The 20,871-nt window shown below is 41.9% G+C and overlaps 1 protein-coding gene across 4 annotated transcripts in view; it reads left to right on the forward strand.

The window, feature by feature from the left end:
- The window catches only part of TSNARE1 (t-SNARE domain containing 1), a 470,571-nt gene that overhangs the window by 202,859 nt on the left and 246,841 nt on the right, over positions 1–20,871 (forward strand). For all 4 annotated transcript variants that reach the window (XM_054295392.1, XM_054295260.1, XM_054295195.1 and 1 more), the window contains exons 7-9: positions 9,008–9,098; positions 12,430–12,504; positions 14,489–14,545. In XM_054295392.1, coding sequence (XP_054151367.1) covers positions 9,008–9,098; positions 12,430–12,504; positions 14,489–14,545 — 223 coding nt within the window. The remainder of the gene's footprint in view (positions 1–9,007; positions 9,099–12,429; positions 12,505–14,488; positions 14,546–20,871) is intronic.

Raw genomic sequence — 20,871 nt, forward strand, 5'->3', positions numbered from 1 at the left:
CAAAAGCAACTTTCAATATGGAAATAAAACCTAAAAAATCTACATCTCTCTTTACCAAAACTTTTCATCCTCCAAGTACTGGCTCTTTTATTAACAGTGGTTCCATTGTGATTTCTCAAGGAGAGCTGAAGCAATCATTCATTCACATCAGCAAAGAACCCTTCATCTTTGCTTTTCACAGTGCCCTGTCGAGCATTGAATGCATGTTAAATGCTAAAACCAAGAGAGGGAGCGTGGAAAGTATAATAGACTCCATTAATCTGCAGTGCCATTTATCTCCTGTCCATTTGTCTTTCCCACATACGTGTCTGTGAGTCTATGTGTGTGTGCAGGGCACCTTCTGGCACCTTTGTGCACCCTCAGAGCAATCTCTGTGGTTCTTTATGCTGAAACACACAAGATAATCTACAGGAGCATAAATTATGAGAAAACTTGTTTCAAAAGTCATCGTTTTTATCTTCATGAAGTCCTTGGGGTTTGTTTTATTTTGGATTTTGAGTCTGTAGCTTCCAGCCCGTGTTCTGCAACGAGCATGTTGTTAAGAGGGAGTTTGCATTTGTTGGAGCCCACACACAGAAAGATTTGAGGATGAAACTAAGACAGCATCCGCATCTCTGCCATTCCAGGTCAGGGGAATTTTTCATCCCAGAGTCATTGAATGGTTTGGATTGGAAGTGACCATAAAGATTATATAGTTCCAACCCCCCTGCAGTGAAATTTCCACCAGTTTCTAAAACTCTTTCTACAATATATAACATTTTTCTGTCTTTTTCTGGACTACAAGCAGGACTCAGAAAGTCTTTAATTCTCCCCTCCAAGTTGACTTAACTCCTTCTACAGAGCCCTAAAAGCAGCGACCCTGAGCTTTCCCTGCGCAGAATCAGAGTCACCAAATCACAGAATGTCTTGTGCTGGAAGCAACCCTAAAAATCATCGAGTCCCAACTCTGAAAAACCTGGAAAGGCAGCTCCAATCCAAGCTTCAGCAAGGAGCTGCAGCAAATCACAGGAAGGAAGGCGTGATAGCAGCTCTGTAGGTTGAGTGTTGCTCAGCTGCTTTCGGTGACTGCTGCAGGCACCGCCGGCTCTGCCGCTGGGAATTGCTGCAGGAACACATCCCTGCATCCCTGCGACCTCTCTGTGACAGATGCTGAGCTGCTGTCCCCTGGTTAATGCAGGAATGTGAGAGGCAGGGCAGAATTAGAGAGCACGGGCAAAGCAATCAGAGCGGTCACAGCCGTGGTGCCTTTATCTCAGGGCACTAAAAGGATTTTCGGGGCAATTTCGGAAATTTGGGTGAATGTTTAGAGCTCATGGAGGGCAGCTGAGGTCCTTGGGCTGGGAAGGGAGGGATCTGTTTGCTTTTTGCAGAAATCTGGTGCAGGAGGATGGTTTACCTCAGCGTAAGTGAAGTTGCAAGAATAGGTAAGAAGAAATAAGCAGTTTATCAGCACCTGGAAGGAAAAAAAAAAAGAACCATAACTACCACGATCAGTAGGCATCAGAGTTCATCAAAATAAAATTATGACAAATTAAATTAATTTCTGCCTCTCAGAAGCTAAGAGGCTTACTGCATAATGAGGGAGAAGGAGGTGTAATATATCTCAAGTACTAACAGGGTGGTTCCAAAGATTTAAGGGGCTCTCCCATTAGGAAAGAAAGTGAAACTTTTAAAAATAAAACTTCCTTGGGAATACTATGGGTGGGAGAAAGAGAAACAAAGTGAGAAGTGACTAATGGCAGTGACATTGTTGGGCTGCTTCCCATGGGGTCCTTTTTTAGAGCTGTCAGCAATGGCTTGACAGATGGAGTCTGAGGCGGTGCTGAGCTAATCTGTAGGTGATGCAGGGTTAAGGGGGTGTCTCATAAACTGTTTGGCAGATAATTCCATTGAAAAGCACAAATCTGAATTGCTGGTAGTGGTTGATGAGTAACTGGCTGCCTGCAGCTGGTCAAATCCTGCAGGGGAGCCAGCATTCTCCTTATTTCAGTAATAACTGCTTCTTTATTTATGATTATTTAATTTTAAGAAGCCATGATGGAAAAGGTATTTAAAAATAGGTATTGAAAAAGCCATGAAAAATTTTGCTAAGGTTTGCACTTCTGTGATGAAATTTGTGAGGGCTGCTGACAGAAATTCCTGCTTTTTAATGCAGAACCACTGAACAGCAGAAGTGCAAACCGTGTTCCTCTCTAGAGATGGTATTTCAGCCTTGTCAGGGGGGTTTGAAATACCTCCCCTCCTTTTCCCACACAGCCACAGACCATCCCCTAAGCTCCTGTAAGAAAAATAGTGCCACGTCTCCTAATACTTTCAAGTGACAGGTAAATTGGAAATCCATGATGCTTTTATTTTAGAATATTGTGTGGCTTGAAACCTGGACGTAGCAGTCCATATTTCTCCTGACTTTTACTCTGCTGGATGATTTACACCTATGCAAAAGGGTTTGCTGACAGATCAGAATTAGAGCTCTTACTTTGCTCTGTTGTAAACTATTCCTCAACATGCACAATTAGGTCTTGAAGAAGAAAAAGTGTGGGGGGGGAAATGGCTGAGAAAGTCAGTTTGGAGCCAGAATAGGTAGATTTAACTGTTCTTCCTTTGCTGACTGTAACAACACAGTAAATATACTTTAGGGCTTGGGGAAAATTAGTGCAACAACTTAGTCCAGGTTGGATGGGGTCCTGAGGAACCTGATCTGATGGGTGTCATCCCTGCCCATGGCACAAGGTTTGATCTCTGAGGTTGCTTTCAACACAAACCATCCTGTGAGACTGTGATTCTGTGAGTCTAAAAAATAACTTTTCCTCCTAGTTTGTCTTCCTGCTTTGTTTACATCTGCAGTAAATGTTTAGAGGTGAGAGATGCCCCCTGAATTCATCACGCAGAAACAGAGCCATAAGTCCAGTCCTGGATAGGGAAGATGTGTTCTAATGCCTTTATGAACAATTCCATGGGTGAGGGGATGGGTGTTCATGTCTTTGAAATGGGTCTTAATGTCTCTGTTAACTTCAAGGATTGTTACAGAACCGTCAGTTTGACTCCTGAAACAAGTGGGTCTGCACAAGCCTGGGTTTCTGAACTTTGGGGTAAAGCGCCGGGTTCAAGGGGGAATATGGGGTAGGTGGTTTGGGAAGGCTGCACCTTCCTGGTGCCTCACGCAATGGGGAAAGGAGGAGTGCAACATGTGGTTGGGAGTTTGGGATGAGGGAGGCTGCACTCTCCAAAACCCTGAGAGAGAGAAAACCCTGTGGATGTGTGTCGCAGATATCTTTTCATGAAAAATCCTTTCCTTAGGATTTTTCCTCATGAGAAGCTGAGAGGCCTCAGGAACAAAATGTAAACAATGGTTATCTGCTGCTGTGGAATGCAACAGGTGCATCTGTGATTGGTCTCATGTGGCTGTTTCTAATTAATGGCCAATCACAGCCCAGCTGGCTCGGACAGAGAGTCCGAGCCACAAGCCTTTGTTATCATTCCTTTCTATTCTTAGCTTAGCTAGCCTTCTGATGAAACCTTTTCTTCTATTCTTTTAGTATAGTTTTAATGTAAAATATGTCATAAAATAATAAATCAAGCCTTCTGAAACATGGAGTCAGGTCTTTGTCTCTTCCTGCATCCTAAGACCCCGTGAACACCGTCACAGGTGTGCCCTGGTGGACTCTCTCCCTTCATTCACATAAATTGGCTGAACTCCTCTGTCAGCTTTTCACAGCATGATTTTCCATACATCCTGGCATTTCTGTGATTCTCTAAAGTGCAGTGATATAAGGCAGAAAACGTTTCCATCCTACAGATGAGTGTTTCAGCTTCCTCATTATGAGAAGAGGGGAGGCCGACACTGATCTCGCTGGTCACCAGTGACCGGACCCGAGGGAATGGCTGGAGCTGTGTCAGGGGAGGCTTAGGTTGAAAATCAGGAAAAGGCTCTTCCCTTAAAAGGTCATTAAGCACTGAAAAGGCTCCCCAAAGACTGATCATGGCCCCAGGACTGCCAGAGCTCAAGGAGCATTGGAACAATTCTCTCAGGATTGGGGTGGGATTGTTGGGATTGTCCTGTGCAGGGCCAGGAGCTGGGCTGGGATGATCCTCGTGGGTCCCTTCCAGCTCAGGATATTCTCTGGTTCTGCTGTGGGATCATCCTGCCTGTGTAGGATACACTGCAAGGTTGGGTCACCTCTCCAGTGAGGATTCTCTGCATCATTTTGGAGGTGCGGTTGAAGCTTCAGACTAAGTTTGAGAAACTCCCATTGAGTCATGAAGTGCAGAGAGGATCCTTTTCCTTTCTAAACTCCTCTGAGAGGAGCCTGGAGGCAGCTGGAACCAGGCAGCTGGAACTCAGACTTGTCAACAGTCTGAGTTTTACAACTTGGTGCCTCAGATTTTAATGGTGGCAAATCAGATATATGTCTATGAAAATGGATTATTCCTTATGATAAATGATTAGAACAAAATAACTCAATCAGGTTTATTTACTACGCAGCATAAAAGCTAAAAACAACTTAGAGTATCAGACAGTATAGTGCACTAAATCAAAGCAATATTAAAGAAATCATGTTAAAGCTACCAAAACAAACAATTATCAGAGATTGATGCAACTCACCCACCAACTGAAGGCAAATCTTTTTCACTCAGCCTTGAGGGAAGTCCTTGGGGCACATCCTTTACTCAAAGGATGAATGTCCACACAGACTCTAAAGAGGAATAGGGTAGAAAAACCCACTCTATGAAAACTGGACTAGACTTTTGTAATTTAGAAGGGCTGACTGCCAGTCTTGTGCCTCCAGGTCAGTTTGGCAGCTCCTCTGCCAAATCTCTGCCTCACTCTCAGGGTGTTGGTTTGAGGCTGGTGTGGCAGATGGGTTTTATTACAATTCAACATTTTTAATACAATTCAACACCAAACCCCAGCACATGGTGCCCCTCTCAGGTCACCCCTAATAATTTGAAAAATAGGGCATTTTTCGAGGTTTTTGACCATATTCCAGGACAGAACTTCATGCTACAGGTGCCCCCTCCTCCACAAACTACAAAGAATCTCCACTGGATTTTCTCTGTAGTTGAACACCTTTATTAGGTGGAGAAAAGGGAATAGGATCCTTAGGCTCCATTGCTGTCCCTGTGGGCAGTTCATGATGTTTTATCTACATGTATTTGAGGTTTGCTGGGTCCTATCAGTTCCCACAGCCACCAGTCCTGCACAGAATCCATCTGTACCACAGGAAGGAGATGTCCTGTGGTGCCAATCTCCCTCTGCATATTTGATGCTCCCTTTTGCATCTGTCTCCAGTAGCAATGGAATAAATGTAAATGCAGCTGCTCAACCCACTTCTGCTTAAGCCACAGATCCTGCAGCTCAGGGCTCTGCTTAAAGTCCTCTGATTTTTACCTCTTTTTGGATAAGAAAACTGCAGTAAATATTACAGTAGCTTGTGAAAAAGACAAGTTTTGAGTTATGCTGAGCTATCTGATTTAATTCCTGCCAATTCTACTTGACCACTCTTAAGTGCAAAAATTACTCCATTGCTGTGCAATTGCCCTGTGCTAAAAAGGGGGATTCTGAATCTAATGATGTTCAAACCACTACAGCAAAGGTATCTTTGATCTGTACCCAAAAAACCACATTATTGCTGTTCCATTAGGGATCAGATGAAAATAAAATACGCTGTATCTTGTTTTATGAGTGGAAATGGCATTTCCTGCTGGAGCTGGAACACAAAGCTCTTTGGGATTATTGTGAGTATCGTCAGGCACGATGAGGCAGAGAGAACTCCCTCCCTTGCTGGTGTTTGCTGTTGCACTTGGGGCCTGATTATTTTCCCACTGGCTTGACCATTCATCAAGTGTCTCAAAGAAGCAGCAGAGGCAGAAGTTCAGCTCCTTCCTGGTGCTCCCTGTGGATGGAGGGGAGCAGCCTCTCCGCAGAGCTCCTTTTAAAACTGGATAAATAAATTAGAGAGATGATCGCTCAAAGAACAAACTGTGAGCAGCTGGGGATCAAGGATTCACTGGACCATGCTCCTCCAGCAGAGGAAACAGCAGCCGCGGGGAGCTCGTAGGCAGCGGTTTGGCATGCCCTGGATTATTTAGTGCTTTGTCTTTGCAGCATTTGTGCATGCAGAGATGCTCAGCAAAGGATGTTACCCCTCCTAAGAGATGCCCTCTCTGGTGCTCACCCTGCCAGGGTTTGTTTTCAGAGCAGAGCTGTAGGCAGGTAAATCTTTTACTGAGTTTGTATTTTAGGTGCTTGGCAGCTCCACAGATGGAGTATTAACTTGCTGTTGTGTGTGGAGGACTCTTTTGAGAAGGAAATTTTATTTGTGAGAGACACCCCTTTAATTAACTTCCACACTTCCATGGGGAGCAGAATATAAAGACAGATAATAATACTAATAATGTTGTTAATACTAATAATAAAAACAACAACAAAAGCAACAACAACAGCAACATATCTTGTTACCATTACAAATTAAAATAAAATACTGCAGGAAGCAGTGTTTTGAGACGGCTTCTTTTTTTTTAAATAAGATCTTAATAGCATTTAATGTGAATTAAATATAATAATTGTCTGATTCCTGAGCACATCTCTGAAACTGAAGAATGAGAAGTTAATTGTGCTGACAACATAGTGGGAAGTGCCAAAATCAAGCACCAGCATGTTGGTTAAAGTGCATTTTGAATTAAGAGGTGGAAGGCAGAACTTTGATTTTTTTGTACTCCTGCTCCCACTTATTTTTCTAGCAGAGTAAAGTTCGTGCCCAGCACGAATTTATTACGTAAGATATCTAACACAAAATTTACATTACAATGCAAATGAAGAAGGCTTTATTTAACTTTAGAGATTGGGAAGAATCAGATGCAAGAGCCTAACAAGCCATTTTACTTTGGGGATGGGGAATTAGTGGAATGTAAATCCCTGAGTTGTTCTGTGGGCAGATAATTTAATGAGGTCTGCAAAAGGGATGTCAACTCCAGCAACTTGCTTTCTGTTAAGAGGAATTAGGTATGGAAATCTGAGATTTGAATCTACTGCCTGTAGAATTCATGCATTTGGTGGCAAGATATACTTGATTAAGAGATTGGGGATCAGGCTGACTGTGCACTCCTCAATGTTAGCAATGTGACAGGATTCAATTCCCAGCTCCCTCTCTCTCCGCAATGGCAGTGAGGAATACCTGTCTGTGATAGATATGACCTGTTCCATCTCAAATTAATAGTGATGTAATTGCTCAGCTGGTGTGATGAGTCCTGGGATCATCAGTAAATGAAGTGCATTCTGATGAGTTAACACAGCAAATTGTATTTTAATTTAAATAAGCAGAGGTAATAACTCATTATTGGATCTGCTTTTGTCTTCATATGGGATTATTTCTCCTTCTTGCGTGGTGCCAGAAGAATCTATGCCTTCTGTGTGAGTGTTCGTTCAACCATTGATACACATCTGAATTCCTGTTCTGCGACTGAGAGGTGTTCTCTCCATGTGTACTAAGCTTTCACTTGTAGGTACCTTGTATGAACTCAAGTGTAATTTTATTCACTGGGAGAGTGGGGAGACCCTGGCACAGATTCCCAGAGAAGCTGTGGCTGCTCCATCCCTGGAAATGTCCAAGGCGAGGTTGGATGGAGCTTGGAGGAACTTGGTCCACTGGGAGGTGTCCCTGCCCATGGCAGGGGTTTGGAACTGGATGATCTTGGAGGTCCTTTCCATCCCAGGCCATCCTATGGTTCCATGATCCTGGACATCTTTCCCAACTGAGTTGTTTGCACAAAAACATTGAAGTGGGGAAAAAACTGCTGAACTTTGGATTAAGACCTCAACAAGAGAGGTCTTGATGTTTTCATAGTTAAGATTGTGTTTGGTTTGGTGACTGGCCTTGATCTTCAAAGGAGGTGCTGGAAGAGCTGACCTTGGTCTCAAAAGAGCTGCTCTCCTTCTGAACTGACAGACAAAAAGGAAGGACCTGGAGAGACAAGCCATGGGTCTTCAGGACTTAGGGACCCTGAATGGACATTTCGACATTTTTTAATCAAAGAACCTCCATTCACTTCAAATCTCACCACTGTATATTAAAAAAATAAGCACTGACAAATGAGTCTTTGATACAACTGTGGCTCATGCTCATGTGTGTCCTCAAAGGGAGAAAAAATATCATTTTCTCCAGGTCTTTTCCAGGTATTTCTTGAGGTTTTGAATGAAACCTCATGGAAAACCACTTCTTTCTGATGAAAGGATATGAAGTGCTCTCTGGAGAAGCTTAGAAGCTGAGAGTGCTCCATTGACCTTAGAAAGCTTGAGAACTACTGGACTGAGCTAATAAATATCTTTGGGAAGCTTTTATGTCTTTTCCCATTTGTTTGTATGGTCCCAAAGAGCAAGGCTTGCAACCAGTGCTTACAAGGAATAATGGTACAGGAATTTGGTGTGTAAAAGGGGGGGACACCCATGACTGGAGGGGTGACTGGTTTGGCTCCATTCCTGCCTGTTTCAGTGCTGGAGAAGCAACTTTGCACCTTCACATCCCCAGTGCTTTCCTGGAGATACTGTGTCATTAAGGGGCAGATGACCAGGGTAAGTAAATTTGTCCTGCTCCATTTCAGATTTCTCTCCTGAGAACAACATTTTTTCCTGGGCAAACAATCAGGCAAATCCCCTGTCCTGTCTCCTTTGGCTGTACAACCCTTCTTTGAAAATTTGCAGCACCAACCCTCTCTGATGGCCTTGTTCCTTGTCCACCCCCTGTTCTCACCTCATCACTTCCCTTTGAATGGTTCACAGGCATTGCCTTGGTGCTGACAGCAAGGAGAATATTTTGGGCAGCTCCTTCCCAGTAATTCCTTCTGGTTTCCATGGCTGGTCAAGACCCAGGACTCCTGCAGCCCTCCTGAGCCAGCTTGTGCTGCTGTTGTTGTGTTGTCTCAATTGCTCTGCAGCCTGATAGATTTCTCCAAGTGTCTCATTATGCAATTAATTTCAATTGCAATTCCCATCATCTCCTCTCTTCTGCAGGCATGCCACCCAGCAGGAGACTAATAAAACCATCACGACTAGCACCAAAGCCATCAAGCAGCTGTCTGAGGTTGTCAGAGGCTCATCCAGGGTACGTGTCACTCAAGATGCTGTTGGGGGAGAATGATGGGTTTTGTGGAAGGAGGAATAATGAAAATAAGAAGTGGCAGTGGGTGCTTTAAAGCTGTTCAGCTCTGTGTCTTGCTATAACTTTCTTTCCTCTCAAACAAGTGTAGTTTTCACTTATAAATGACCCAGGGGAAAGCGGCTGCAGACACCAGTTCTCCTCCCAAAACTGGATCACGTAGAATTGGAAATCCAGAATTCAGCAACAAAGCCTTTGGCCAGTTCACATCTATCTCAGGGTCTCAGTCTGGGTGAAAAATATTGCAGAAATCATCTGAGTCACATCACATGAGTTTGGCATTAGTTAAAGACTCAGTTGTGGGGTGCAGGTGAATTTGGGAGTCTGTTAAGTGCCTGGAAAGGCCAAAGCCATGGAATATACCTGGATATGACACTGATTCAGTGCAAAGGCAAATTTGGGGGTAGATAAATCCAGGCTGTGGCCAGATCAGAGCAATATTTTAAATTAGCATTTACCCCACTCTGAATTCCAGTTTATCCCAGAAAATCCCATATTTTTGTGTGCAGACTGGGCTGTCATCTCTAGGTTCAACTCAGCAGCAGTGTCACAGGGCATAAATGATCCCCATCCCATTGTCCCCAGTGCAAATAATGGACAAACAGAAGGTTTTTGACCTCCCAACAATGATTTTTTACCCCAGATGTTGCTGCTGACTTGGACCATGATGTGCATCGTGGACAAGAACACAAGAAAACCCTGGGGACCAGATTCCAGCTGGTGTGAGAGTTAAAGGAGAATTTTCACCTACATAACATTTAGCACCTGAAATGAAAATAAGGACAATTTTTCTTTATTTCTGCTACACTCTTGCTTCCAGCATCCATATGGTTTCTAAGTCAGGAACTTTCCTGAGTTCATGTTTTGTTCTCACTCACTACCTGCCGTTTTCCAAAGTCCTGTATTACTTCAACTCTGCTCTCACTGCCCTTCCACCTAGAAATAAGACTGCTCTAAACACACAACTCATCTCTGACCAAGTGGTTTTTACAGCCTGGATTTATGGCACTTGCCAGCAGGCAGTTGAGATGAGGATTTAAAACTTGGATCACCCGGGGCCACCTTGGTAACCTGTGAAGGACCATGTGCAATTCAGCCTGCCTAAAAAAAAAATCAATGGGTAATGGGCTACTCCAGAGGATGGGGAGGGAAACCTGGAATGACTGTTTCCACATGTAGACATCAAGATTAATGCAAGAATAATTTTTAACATGTTGCTTTGACTAGTGATGGATGGCAAGGACTGTTTTGTTTTTTTTTCTTGTTTTCTTGCATAATTACATCTGAGCTTGATGAAACAGAAGATGCTGCCTTGGAGATATGGGGATCTGGGCTTTTTTTTTTCTTCTTTTTTTGTGCTGATCTCCAGGCTCTATTTTGTGACATAAATTGGGTCCAAAGGGGAATCAGGGAAGGTCACATTAAACTCAATTACAGTGCCACACAAGAATGTCATTATTTGGCCTTGAAGCCCATAGGGACTCTCAAGAGAAGAGCTTTTACTGTCATGGGGAGAAAATGGAAAATTGAAGGGAAAATATTTAAGAGCTAAGGAAATAGACACAGAAATAATTTCAGTAATACGAGGAATAAACTTGCTGCTCTCTATTAAATTGTATAATAACATTTTTCTTCTCACTGGTCAATTATTTTAACTTTCTTTTTTTTTTAAATTCTTCTTTTTAACAGTAGAATTTTAGTAATTAAACCTACAAATTTTGATAGAAAGCCTGTAGCCATCATCCCTTACACAGAAGAAATTGTTCTGGTGGATATTGGCTGCTGGTCAGTAAGTCCCTCATGGGAATCTGGGTAGCACTGCAAACTCTCCTCCCATAAAATTACTCACAGCATGAAAAGCCTTACAGAGCTTTATAGTTAGTCCTCACCGATCCATTTTTCTGCGGATTGCTTTGCATGCACACACAGAAAAAAGAAGGCTTTTTTTCCCCTCTTTCTTCCTTATTTTCCACCAGTAACACACTGCCAACGAGATGCAATATGGGATTTTCTCTGCCTTCCCATAAATCTCCAAGTGCTGCTGGAGATATTGGAGTCAGGATGCCCAGCTGAGCAAATTGATGGTATTGCAGGAGCAAAGATGCTGCTCTAAGTGGATCAGTGTGCCACAAGGCAGGAGACTGATGGAAAATGGCTCTTTTAGGGCTTCATTCCAAGCTAACCTCAAAGGATGTAAATAGAGAGGTAGAGCTGGAATTCCATTTTTTGGTAGGGTGAGTGCTGGAGCATAAGATCTGCTCTCCAGGGTGACAATCTTATCTTATTTTGCATGTGGAACAAACAGAAGGTTTATGGGCCTTTATCTGTAAAATGGCAATAATGACACTTGCCCTGCTCTAAAAATGGTTTTAAATCCTTAGATGAAGAACTGAAATATTCTTCTGTGTGTGAAAAAACTAGCATTAAAATTAAAAATGTTTATTTCATCCATTATAAAATCTACTTTTGTAATCCCAAGCAGTTTTCTGAAACAGCTGAAATGGCTGGAAAGTGAACATTTCTGCTCAGTAGCTTTAGTGTAAATTGGGTTTTGCTTTCCACTTGCTTTTTAAGATGACATCCCACTTCCTTGCAGGTTTTTCCTCTGCAAAATCTGGACATGTGAGCTCTTGCATATGTGAAATCTCAAATCCAGGGTGTAGAACAGTTCCAGGAGAACTGCTTGGGTTTGGTCATATTTACATCAGGCTGTGCTCTTCCTTCCAAGAACAGAGGTTCTAGCATTGGAGGATTTTTTAAACACTAGGGTTTTCTTAAAATATAGATTAAAACCTTGCAGGAGCAAGCTCCAGCCATAAAGGCAGTGACATTTGGGTTCGTGCTTTGGAAAACATGAAGATAAGCTGGTTTCTCACAGTCAGACCAAGGAGAGGGGATGTTGTGGCTGTTTGACTTTTCAAGTCCAATAAATTTCCCAAATGAGGTGATCAACTCTATCATGACTTATCCTGTGGAAAATTAACTTTTTATAGAAAGATCCCTTCAGGTATTTTCTCCAGTGCTATCTTGAATATCCAAAGTGGCATTTTTTTTTAAATTTAACCTGGCCTGCAAGACCAAAGCATCACATTTCCTAAAATAAAATCCTGTTGCATCCTGGCAGCCTCGGTGTGACTGATTCTTTTAGGATACAATTGGTGCCCACCTCATTTATTTGGTGTCTCCCACCAGGACAATTTCCCGTGGTCACAGAGCCTGCTATAGGATTTATCTCTGACAGACCTGCTAATAAGCCTTTTTTTTTCCCGCAATACAGCAAGAAAGGCTTCAGCTGGACAGGCTGAAGAACCAACTCTCAGATGCCATCCAGAGATACGGAGCTGTGCAGAAAGTGAGTGTCCCTTCTGCTTCCATCTGGGAATCTGGGAATGTGTTAAATGTAATTCCTCAGAGCCTGGAGCATCTCCACAGGGCTGCTAATGCATGGTTTCCTCCCTGTTTTCTTTCTTTATCAGTAAGAATTTGTGGTGTTATAGAATTAAGGTTGGAAAAAGCTTTTAAGATCTTCAGATCCAACCATGCACCTGAGCCATGTCCCTAAGGGCCACATCCACACATTTATTGAACACTTGCAGGGGTGATGTCTCCACCACTTCCCTGGACAGCCTGTTCCAGTACTTGACAAGCTTTTCTCTGCAGAAATAATCCCAAATATCCAATCTAAACCTCCCCTGGGGCAGCTTGAGGCCATTTCCTCTTGTCCTGTCCCTTGTTCCCTGGGAGAGGACATTGATCCTCACCTGGTTACACCCTCCTGTCAGGGAGTTGGGGAGACTGAGGTCTCCCTTGAGCCTCCTTTTCTCCAGGCTGAGCCCCCCCAGCTCCCTCAGCTGCTCCTGCTCAGATCTGTGCTCCAGCCCCTTCCCCAGCTCCGTTCTCTCCTCCAGCCCCTCAATTCCCTTCTCATTGTGGATGGCTCAAAACTGACCCCAGGATTTGAGGTGTGCCCTCCCCAGTGCTGAGTTCAGGGGAAAGGATTTCCCCTGGCTTAGCCATGACATTATTTTGGTGTGCCTCCACCATTATTTTTGTGTGCCTCCACTCTCAGGGGAGAGGGGATTGCACAGTTCACCTTCTCTGCTTGCAGAAAATGTGCAGGCAGCACGGATAATTCAAATGTTACCCCAACTTCTGGCCCTGCTTTGCTGTTTGGCTGTGCCAGAAACTTCCCAGGCACATCTTGTGGTTGGGATCTGTTGGAATGCTATGGAACATTTTTCCAACAGGGATCTGTCACCAAGATCAAGCTGTTTAATAAAACAAACAAAGCCTGAACTCCAGTACCTTAATTTGCTTCTTGCTCACCCTCCTTACCCTGGGGAGGCTCTGCTGATGAGCAGATTTGCTTTGCTTTTAAACACTGTAGTAATGACTTGAATTTAGCATCCCCAAACTGCCTCCCTCCCTGGCAGTGCAAGTTAGGAGATATATCTGGATTAATGAAAAGGCAACCTGGACAAACTCTGGTGGCTTTGGTATATCACTTTAATGAGTCTGACGCATGCCTGCAACAATGGGAAGGATATATTGTAATTATAGAGGTGTAATGAAATTTGACTGGCAACATGCACTTAATAATGTGTCTCTATTAGAAACACTCTGGACTGATTGATTTCCCAGCACTTGCTGCCTGTGCCTTAAAAATTAAATAAATAAATTGGTGTACATAAAATTGCAGTTCAACAGCGTGTCTGTTGTGTAATAGAATTGCATCATCTCTAGTGCTGCCTCATATTTCAAATCATTTACCTGTTCTATTCAAGAAACTGAGTGTGGGGTCTTTAAATAAAATTATTTTATGTGTTAAATGAGAAGTTGGAATTATTTGGATTAAGAGCTCCACCCTGGTATACACACACACGAATCTTTTTTATGCTTTTTATCCCCCCCCTAATGTTCATGAGTACAGTCCATGTGAACTGTACAGGATTGGATTTCTTTTATTTTAAAAACTGTCATCAATTCAGAAGTGCCAAAATTAACCACTGCAGTTTGTGAATGCCCGGCTGCCTCAGGAAAACAATCTGAGTGATAAATTGCTACTTATCCACGTCCTGGCTGTCATTCCCTAAATGCCTGTTTCAGTTTTGATAACCTTGTCATTCTGGAAGCTTTGAAGACTTTTAATGCCTGCAAGACTGAAGTTTTCAATGCTTTTATACTGCCTTGTTTTTTTTCCTAAAGAGTAAGAGCTTTCTCTATGTCCTTTTCTTTAGAAAGTAGAAGAAAATAGCTTCATATGACTCTTTCCCTAAATATTTGGACTCCTCTCAGCCATTTTCCCTCTGATTTTTTTTTCCTTTTCCTTTTAACAGAAAATAGCAGAGAAATCCAAATCTTTGCTTCCTACTGGGCAGAGAAGCACCAAACAGGTAAGTTCATGTGTGTCTCTGGGTTTAGAAGTAAATAAGGTGCTAAAAAAAAAGCTGTTTTCTAACCCCGTTAATGATGCTGAAGAGCTTGGAGCTCCTTCACTGCACGCATTGACGCCAGTGAGGTGAGATTTTCCAATAGAGATGTATGATGTCTTTGGAGGTGGAAGATAACAGGACTCAGGAAGAAAGATTTATATAAGAGCTGTTAATTATTCTCTGCTTTTCTGTCCTCATGGGCCTGTTTTTCCATTCTTGAGGGGAGTTTTGTCTGCTATGAGATATATCAAAAAGCAGTCCAACACCCCCTTTTCCTGGAAGCTGGGCCTGTAGGTGTGGTGAAATCACATTCCAAGGACAATTTCTTGGAAGAAATTAAGAAGAGTTTTCATCAAACCTGTCCCCAGTTTTAAGAGGGATTAGGTATTCTGCTTTCTTTGTCTACATTCCACTGTGGTTAACTACTATATACATATGCAAATTGAGCCTTTTTCTTCTTTTTTAGCCCATATTAGGAAAGTTTTCAATGAATAAATACTATATAGAATCAGAGTATATGTATTTATTCTAATTTGTGTATACATATTCATATACACTCTGATTACTCCATATATGATGCACATATTTAATTTATATGTACATGTATGTGTATATATATAAAAAATATAAATAGATGCATGTGTACCCATCATCATATGCAAATTATTAAGACTATAAAGATATTTTAGTGTAAGTGTATATGTATATTTATAGAAAAATGTGTAGTCTTTCATAAATAGTAATGCCAAATACTATAGATTTAATATCTCTGTGTGTGTGTGTGTGTGTGTGTGTGTGTGTGTGTTTAAGAAATCTCCACAAATTTCCAAGAGAGTTTGGATGCCAGGAGATCCTTTGGCTGAAGTAAGGGCCCAGAGAGATTAAGTTGTCCTCTCAAATTCTTCATACTAAGAAACTTGTAAGCATTTTCAGCTGATACTGTGCCACCAAAAACCAGAACTATATGTCTAATTTTGGTAACAATTTCTGATATTTTGGATACTTTTTATCATTTAAGGGGCAGTCATCAGGTTTTCTGCTTTCCTAATGGCTTTTCTCTCCCTACCTTGTGCCAACTGGTTTTCTACAACTTCCTTAATATATTTAAGAAACTTTGTAACTTTGAATTTTTCATTCTCTATAAAAAAGAGTGAAATGGTGCCACTGAAACCCCCGTCATTAGTGCAGATCAATGGACCAAAGCTTTAATATTAACTAAGTTTCAAGCAATTACAATTCTGCCTTAGACCTTGCTGCTTGGTTGGTGTAGATGTCAGTGAAATGAAATTTAGGTACCAAAGGACTGATGAATTCCTTTATCCAGAGTGAGGGTTCCCACTGCTACCTGTGGAGAGATTGTGCACAGATGTTGCTTTTCAGCTCTGTGTTTATAAAAATTAACAGTCTGGTTTTGTCCACCAGCTGGTGATCTGTGTCGAGCAGGGGCATAAATAACACATCTTGTAACTGTGGTCAAATCCTACATACATTAAATATTTATTGGGTCATTTTGTGCAAATTAACTTTGATTTGTTTTCATGCCATCTGTATTGCATCACTTCTTGGGTATTTAACCAATTTTGGTTTGACTGCTGTTGGTGGAGTGGGTTGGGAGGGGAACAGCTCTGTCCTTGCCTGGACTACCAAGCCTGGTACTACCATGGCCATTAGGATTGAGGACACTGCTGGCCATTAACCAGTGCAGACATATAGCAGGAGTCCTAGTAAAATATCTGTATTGTATTTAAATATCTGTATTGTATTTGAATATCTGTATATAGGCTTTGCCCTGATAAGCCCAGGTTGCTCTTGATGGGCTGCAGCTGTGATGTCCTTAATTGGGCTGCAGCTGTAGCTAATGGAGATAGCTGTGATAAAAGGGGGTGGGCTTGGCTAGTCAGGGAGAGCCTGGAAGGAGCCCTTACTAAGAGGTGGCAACAAGCAGAAGAAGAAGTCGGTGCTTTGAAGAACTGCCCCCAAGAAATATCGCTGAGAAGGTACAGGACTTTGGAAATATGATTGTGACAGCATGGGACTCTAGATATATGAAATACAACATGATAACAACAAGTGGTGACCCTGATGTGACAGAAGATAGGACAGCTGAGAGCTGTGGCAGCCTGAGAGCTGGGACTCTAGAAATATAATAACAACACAAACAGAGTGAAAAATGCTAATTGCTGCAAGTTGTTGGCATTGGGAGCAAGCCTGGATGAAACCAGATTTTTTGGTGTGTTGAAATTGCTTGATGACTCCAAAACCAACTTTCTTTAGAAGCAGAATTTTAATATAGGAAAAAAAATAGGATGCCAGACTAAAAATACTCCAATTTTTAAGTGAGTAATGGTGGGGTTGGAGCAAAAGGAGGCTGGAGCAAGAATGGGACAGAGACTTCCCCCTTTGCCTTAAACCAGGTAGGAATCCAACCAATCCAATTCCTGCCTTAAACCAAGTAGGAATCCAACCACTGGGAGATTGTGGCAGGATCAGTTTGGTGGGGATCAGGCAGAATCAGCAGAGATTGGGTTAAACTGGATCAGCTCAGGTTGTTTTTCCTTGTGGCTGTTACTTGCAGGTGAAGAGGTTTTGGTGCATTATGAAAAAGGAGGTTGTAGCATGTCCTGGCTGAGACGGTTCTGACTCAGAAAAAGGTTTGATCACACCCAAGAGCAAATCTTTTTCATGCAGTGACATTTGCTTGGGCTGGGGACCCCCTTCATGCAGAAAAGGGGTGAAAATTAATTCACATCTGCTTCAGCCTCCCTGTGTGTCTGCAGCTTCACACCTCTCCTCTTCTTCCTCCCTTAAGTACAGAAAGGAGAAAAATTAAAGGTATAAAACTTGCTGAAGGCAATGTGGTGCAGTGGATAGTTTTAACTTATTATTATTATTTTTCCAGCAGCAGATTGGCCAGGACATACAGATTTATGGTTCCCACAGGAACTGTAACCTGACCACTATGTGAATATATTAAGGCATTAAAGTTAACACCCTATAGAGTAATGCAAAATACTACATATGTTCAGGAGAGCTGATTTATGGGCCTTGTGAAGCTGCACAGTGGCTTGGTGCAGATTCAGCCTTGATTCAAACACTGCCTGCCGGGCTTTGTTCTCTTTTATTTATACTTTAATTTATTACAGCAAATTGTGAGAGGTCTGAAGAATACTCGTTTTTCTGGATGCCTGTCCCTATACTTTTGTCCCACTGGTGAGTGGGAAAGGTGAGATGTTGGGTAACACAAGCCCTAATAATTTCCCTTTAGGGAGTAATTGATTCCCTAGACCCATGTAACAGGTAAAAATTGCCATGGCAAGCCTTGGGAAAATTAGTTTCCTGCCCATTGTGGTTTGTTGTAAGTACTCTTTAATTGAGTTTATTTGTTTATAAAGGCAAAATAAAGGCATTGATCCAAAACTCCTTGAAGCCTGAAGTTATATAAATTCTTAATCAAATATATGTTTGTAGGAATGTGTTTGTGTATAGACAAATCAATGGAGTTCTATAGGTGCATATATTGGAAGACACAACTTTTTACTACACTAAATGATGATTGTTGAATGTGCCTTGTGGCAACAATTAATAAAAAAATGGAAAAAAAGCCCTTTCCCTTGAATCTGTGAAAGTAATTTTAAGCCTTCACCTTTTGGTGACAAAATGAGACCTCAAAAGGCTCATTAAGGGGAATTTTGAAAGGTAGTTTCCAATTTATGGGAATTGCTGGTGCAGCTTACAGCAGAGATTTGGGGATATCTCTGCTCCTGGTTATTTTCGGGACAGATGGGCTTCAAATCCCACTTGTCCTCCTGAACAGATGCACAAAGGTGCAAACTCCTCCTCCCAGGCAGAGCCCAGTGTAGGAGTGGGAGGATTTCAGATGTCCCCTGGAGCCTGGGACAGTGTGGTCAGTGAGGGAGAGGCTGGACAGCTGACCAGATGTGTTCTCTAGGCAGAAATCCATCCCACAGTGCAACAGCTGGATAAAGTATGATAATCTAATAACACAGAATTGATCATCCATAGTATTAAAATAGTTAATGGTAGACTGTGGAAAATCCACAGCAGAGCAAATAATGTCTCTGAGCACAGGAGATGAAAAGAATCCTTGTATTTAATTTTTTTAAAAAAAAAGCGTTATTGTACATCCAACATCATCAGCTTCTGATAGAATCGGTTTTTGTGCCCATGGTTGAACAAGTTCAAGTGATGGGGCTTGGAGCAACCTGGGGTAGTGGAAGGTGTCCCTGACCATGGCAGGGGTTGGACAAGATGATCTTGAAGGTCCCTCCCAACCCAAACCGTTCTGTGATTCTCTGCAATTCTCTCTTCTCCACTAATGGGGAGGAAAGTGGATTTTTCTCACCCTGCAGACTTTGTGGGTGGTTCCCCCAAGGGAGTGGGAGGAGGGGAAGCACAGCTCTGTGTTAGCTGGGGAATGAGTTTTTATCTAAAACCACATCAAAAATCTGAACAGACTTTTTTTTTTTTCTTGAGGAAACTTTCCTAGCAATATTTAGAAATTAAAATTACAGTAATTGTCATGGTGTAATGGCATCCCTCTTCATTTCCTGCTGCTCACGGAGAGAGGAAAAGATAATTACTGCTTTGGAATGTGGCAGTTGCCAAAAAGATGCCTTTGTTTCTTATTCTATGGGCCTATTTGACCCATCTCTCAAAGGTCAGTAAATTATATTTCTTAGGAGTACAAAGATGGGTAATAAATGTCTATTTGCATATACAAGCTTTTTTTTTTTTTTTTCCCCTCATGACTGCCTCAGTTTATTCTGCCTTTAAATGGACTTCCTTCCCACAGGAAGCATCATTTCTCCCTTTCTTCCTGTGTTTATGAAGTTGTTCTTTTTATGTGATTAGAGTAAAATTCTCATTTTGGGGGCAGCAAGATCCAGTCCTTGGCTTTATGGAAGAATAACTTTTTTTGGCAGTAATGTCTGCATAAACTGCATATATCTATGTGAGCGTGTAATGACTTTGGTTATTTGGGCTTCTATTTTTACCAGGCCCTTGTCATGGTAGGTGTTGCATAAGCACAGCTACAAGACTGTGCCACCCTGAGGATCTCACAGGCTAAGCCAACACCAACAGCTTATTCTGAACAATAATTAATGATGAGTTTTTAAAGCAATGGATGCTCCTGATGCTCCTCATGTTTGAAACCAGCATCCACATTTGTGAGAGGATGTGGTGTGTATTTCCCTGAAATGCAAAAATCTAATTTCTCACAATCAAAATACAGCTTTTGCCCCGACAAATGGAGCTTTTTATTTACACATTTGTCTTATTGACTCTACCATCTTATCTCAGGACTCATCCCAGTTCCTAATGTTCCCGCCTGGCTGCCATATCTCAGGGAATCAAGCCTTAGCTTTGGTGATAATTTATCTTGCATGTGTGGTAGTAATTGCTGTGTCTTTTCAAGGTCGTTTGGGATGCAGCTACTTCTGTAAAAAGTGTTATTTCAATAATGTCAACTTTGTTTAAATGACTGTGCATCCTTTAAAAGCCATATTGTAATCAACCCACTCCCCTGTTCCTAGGGTTGTCAATATGGAGCATTTAAATCACACAGTTATTTTTTTCTTGACTTTACTCAAGTGTGGGCTTTTGTTTGGTTTTAAAGGGTTTGGGTTTTTTTTTTTCAAGGGAGTCATTAAAGCAATTTTCTTAAGAAAATTTAAATATTTTCTTTTCTTTTTCTGCCTCTTTGGGGGTAGAGAAGTAGGTTCTCATAAAGAGATTTAATAAGTGGATGGAAATAGATTCACACATAATCTTTTAATTTGTTCCCTGTATTTTCAAGGGAGGTGGAATCTATTCTGAATGTCCCAAAGTATTCTTGCTCTGCTTCCAGTGTGTCTGGGAAGGGAAGGTCTTTTCTTCTCATCATGCCCACGATCTTGAAAAAAAAAATCCAGTGGGCTTTATAGGCACAGAACTTCTCTAAGTAACCATTAAACTCCTCTTTTGTCAGGGAGGCAGCATTTTTCAGCTGTAAAACTTAAAATGAAGAATTCTGCACCAAAGCCCTGGGGAAAACACCCAGGTTCAGGATGCTGGTGGTGGCAGGTTTTATGGGACACCGGGAATGCTCTGGGCTTCAGTAAAAACATGTAAGAACCACCCCAAATGCTACTGTAGCTGTTATTGAAGGAATTGTCAAAAGCTGGAGGTATGAGCTTCCAGTAGCGTTCCAATCTCCTTATCCTAAAAGAGAAGAAAAGACCAAACATTTATAAAAAAGGAATGTGTATCATCAGGTTTAGGGGGAG

Source organism: Melozone crissalis, unplaced genomic scaffold (assembly GCF_028551555.1).
Source record: "Melozone crissalis strain CALT ecotype California unplaced genomic scaffold, PUWL_Pcris_2 ptg000002l_1, whole genome shotgun sequence".
NCBI lineage: Eukaryota > Metazoa > Chordata > Aves > Passeriformes > Passerellidae > Melozone > Melozone crissalis.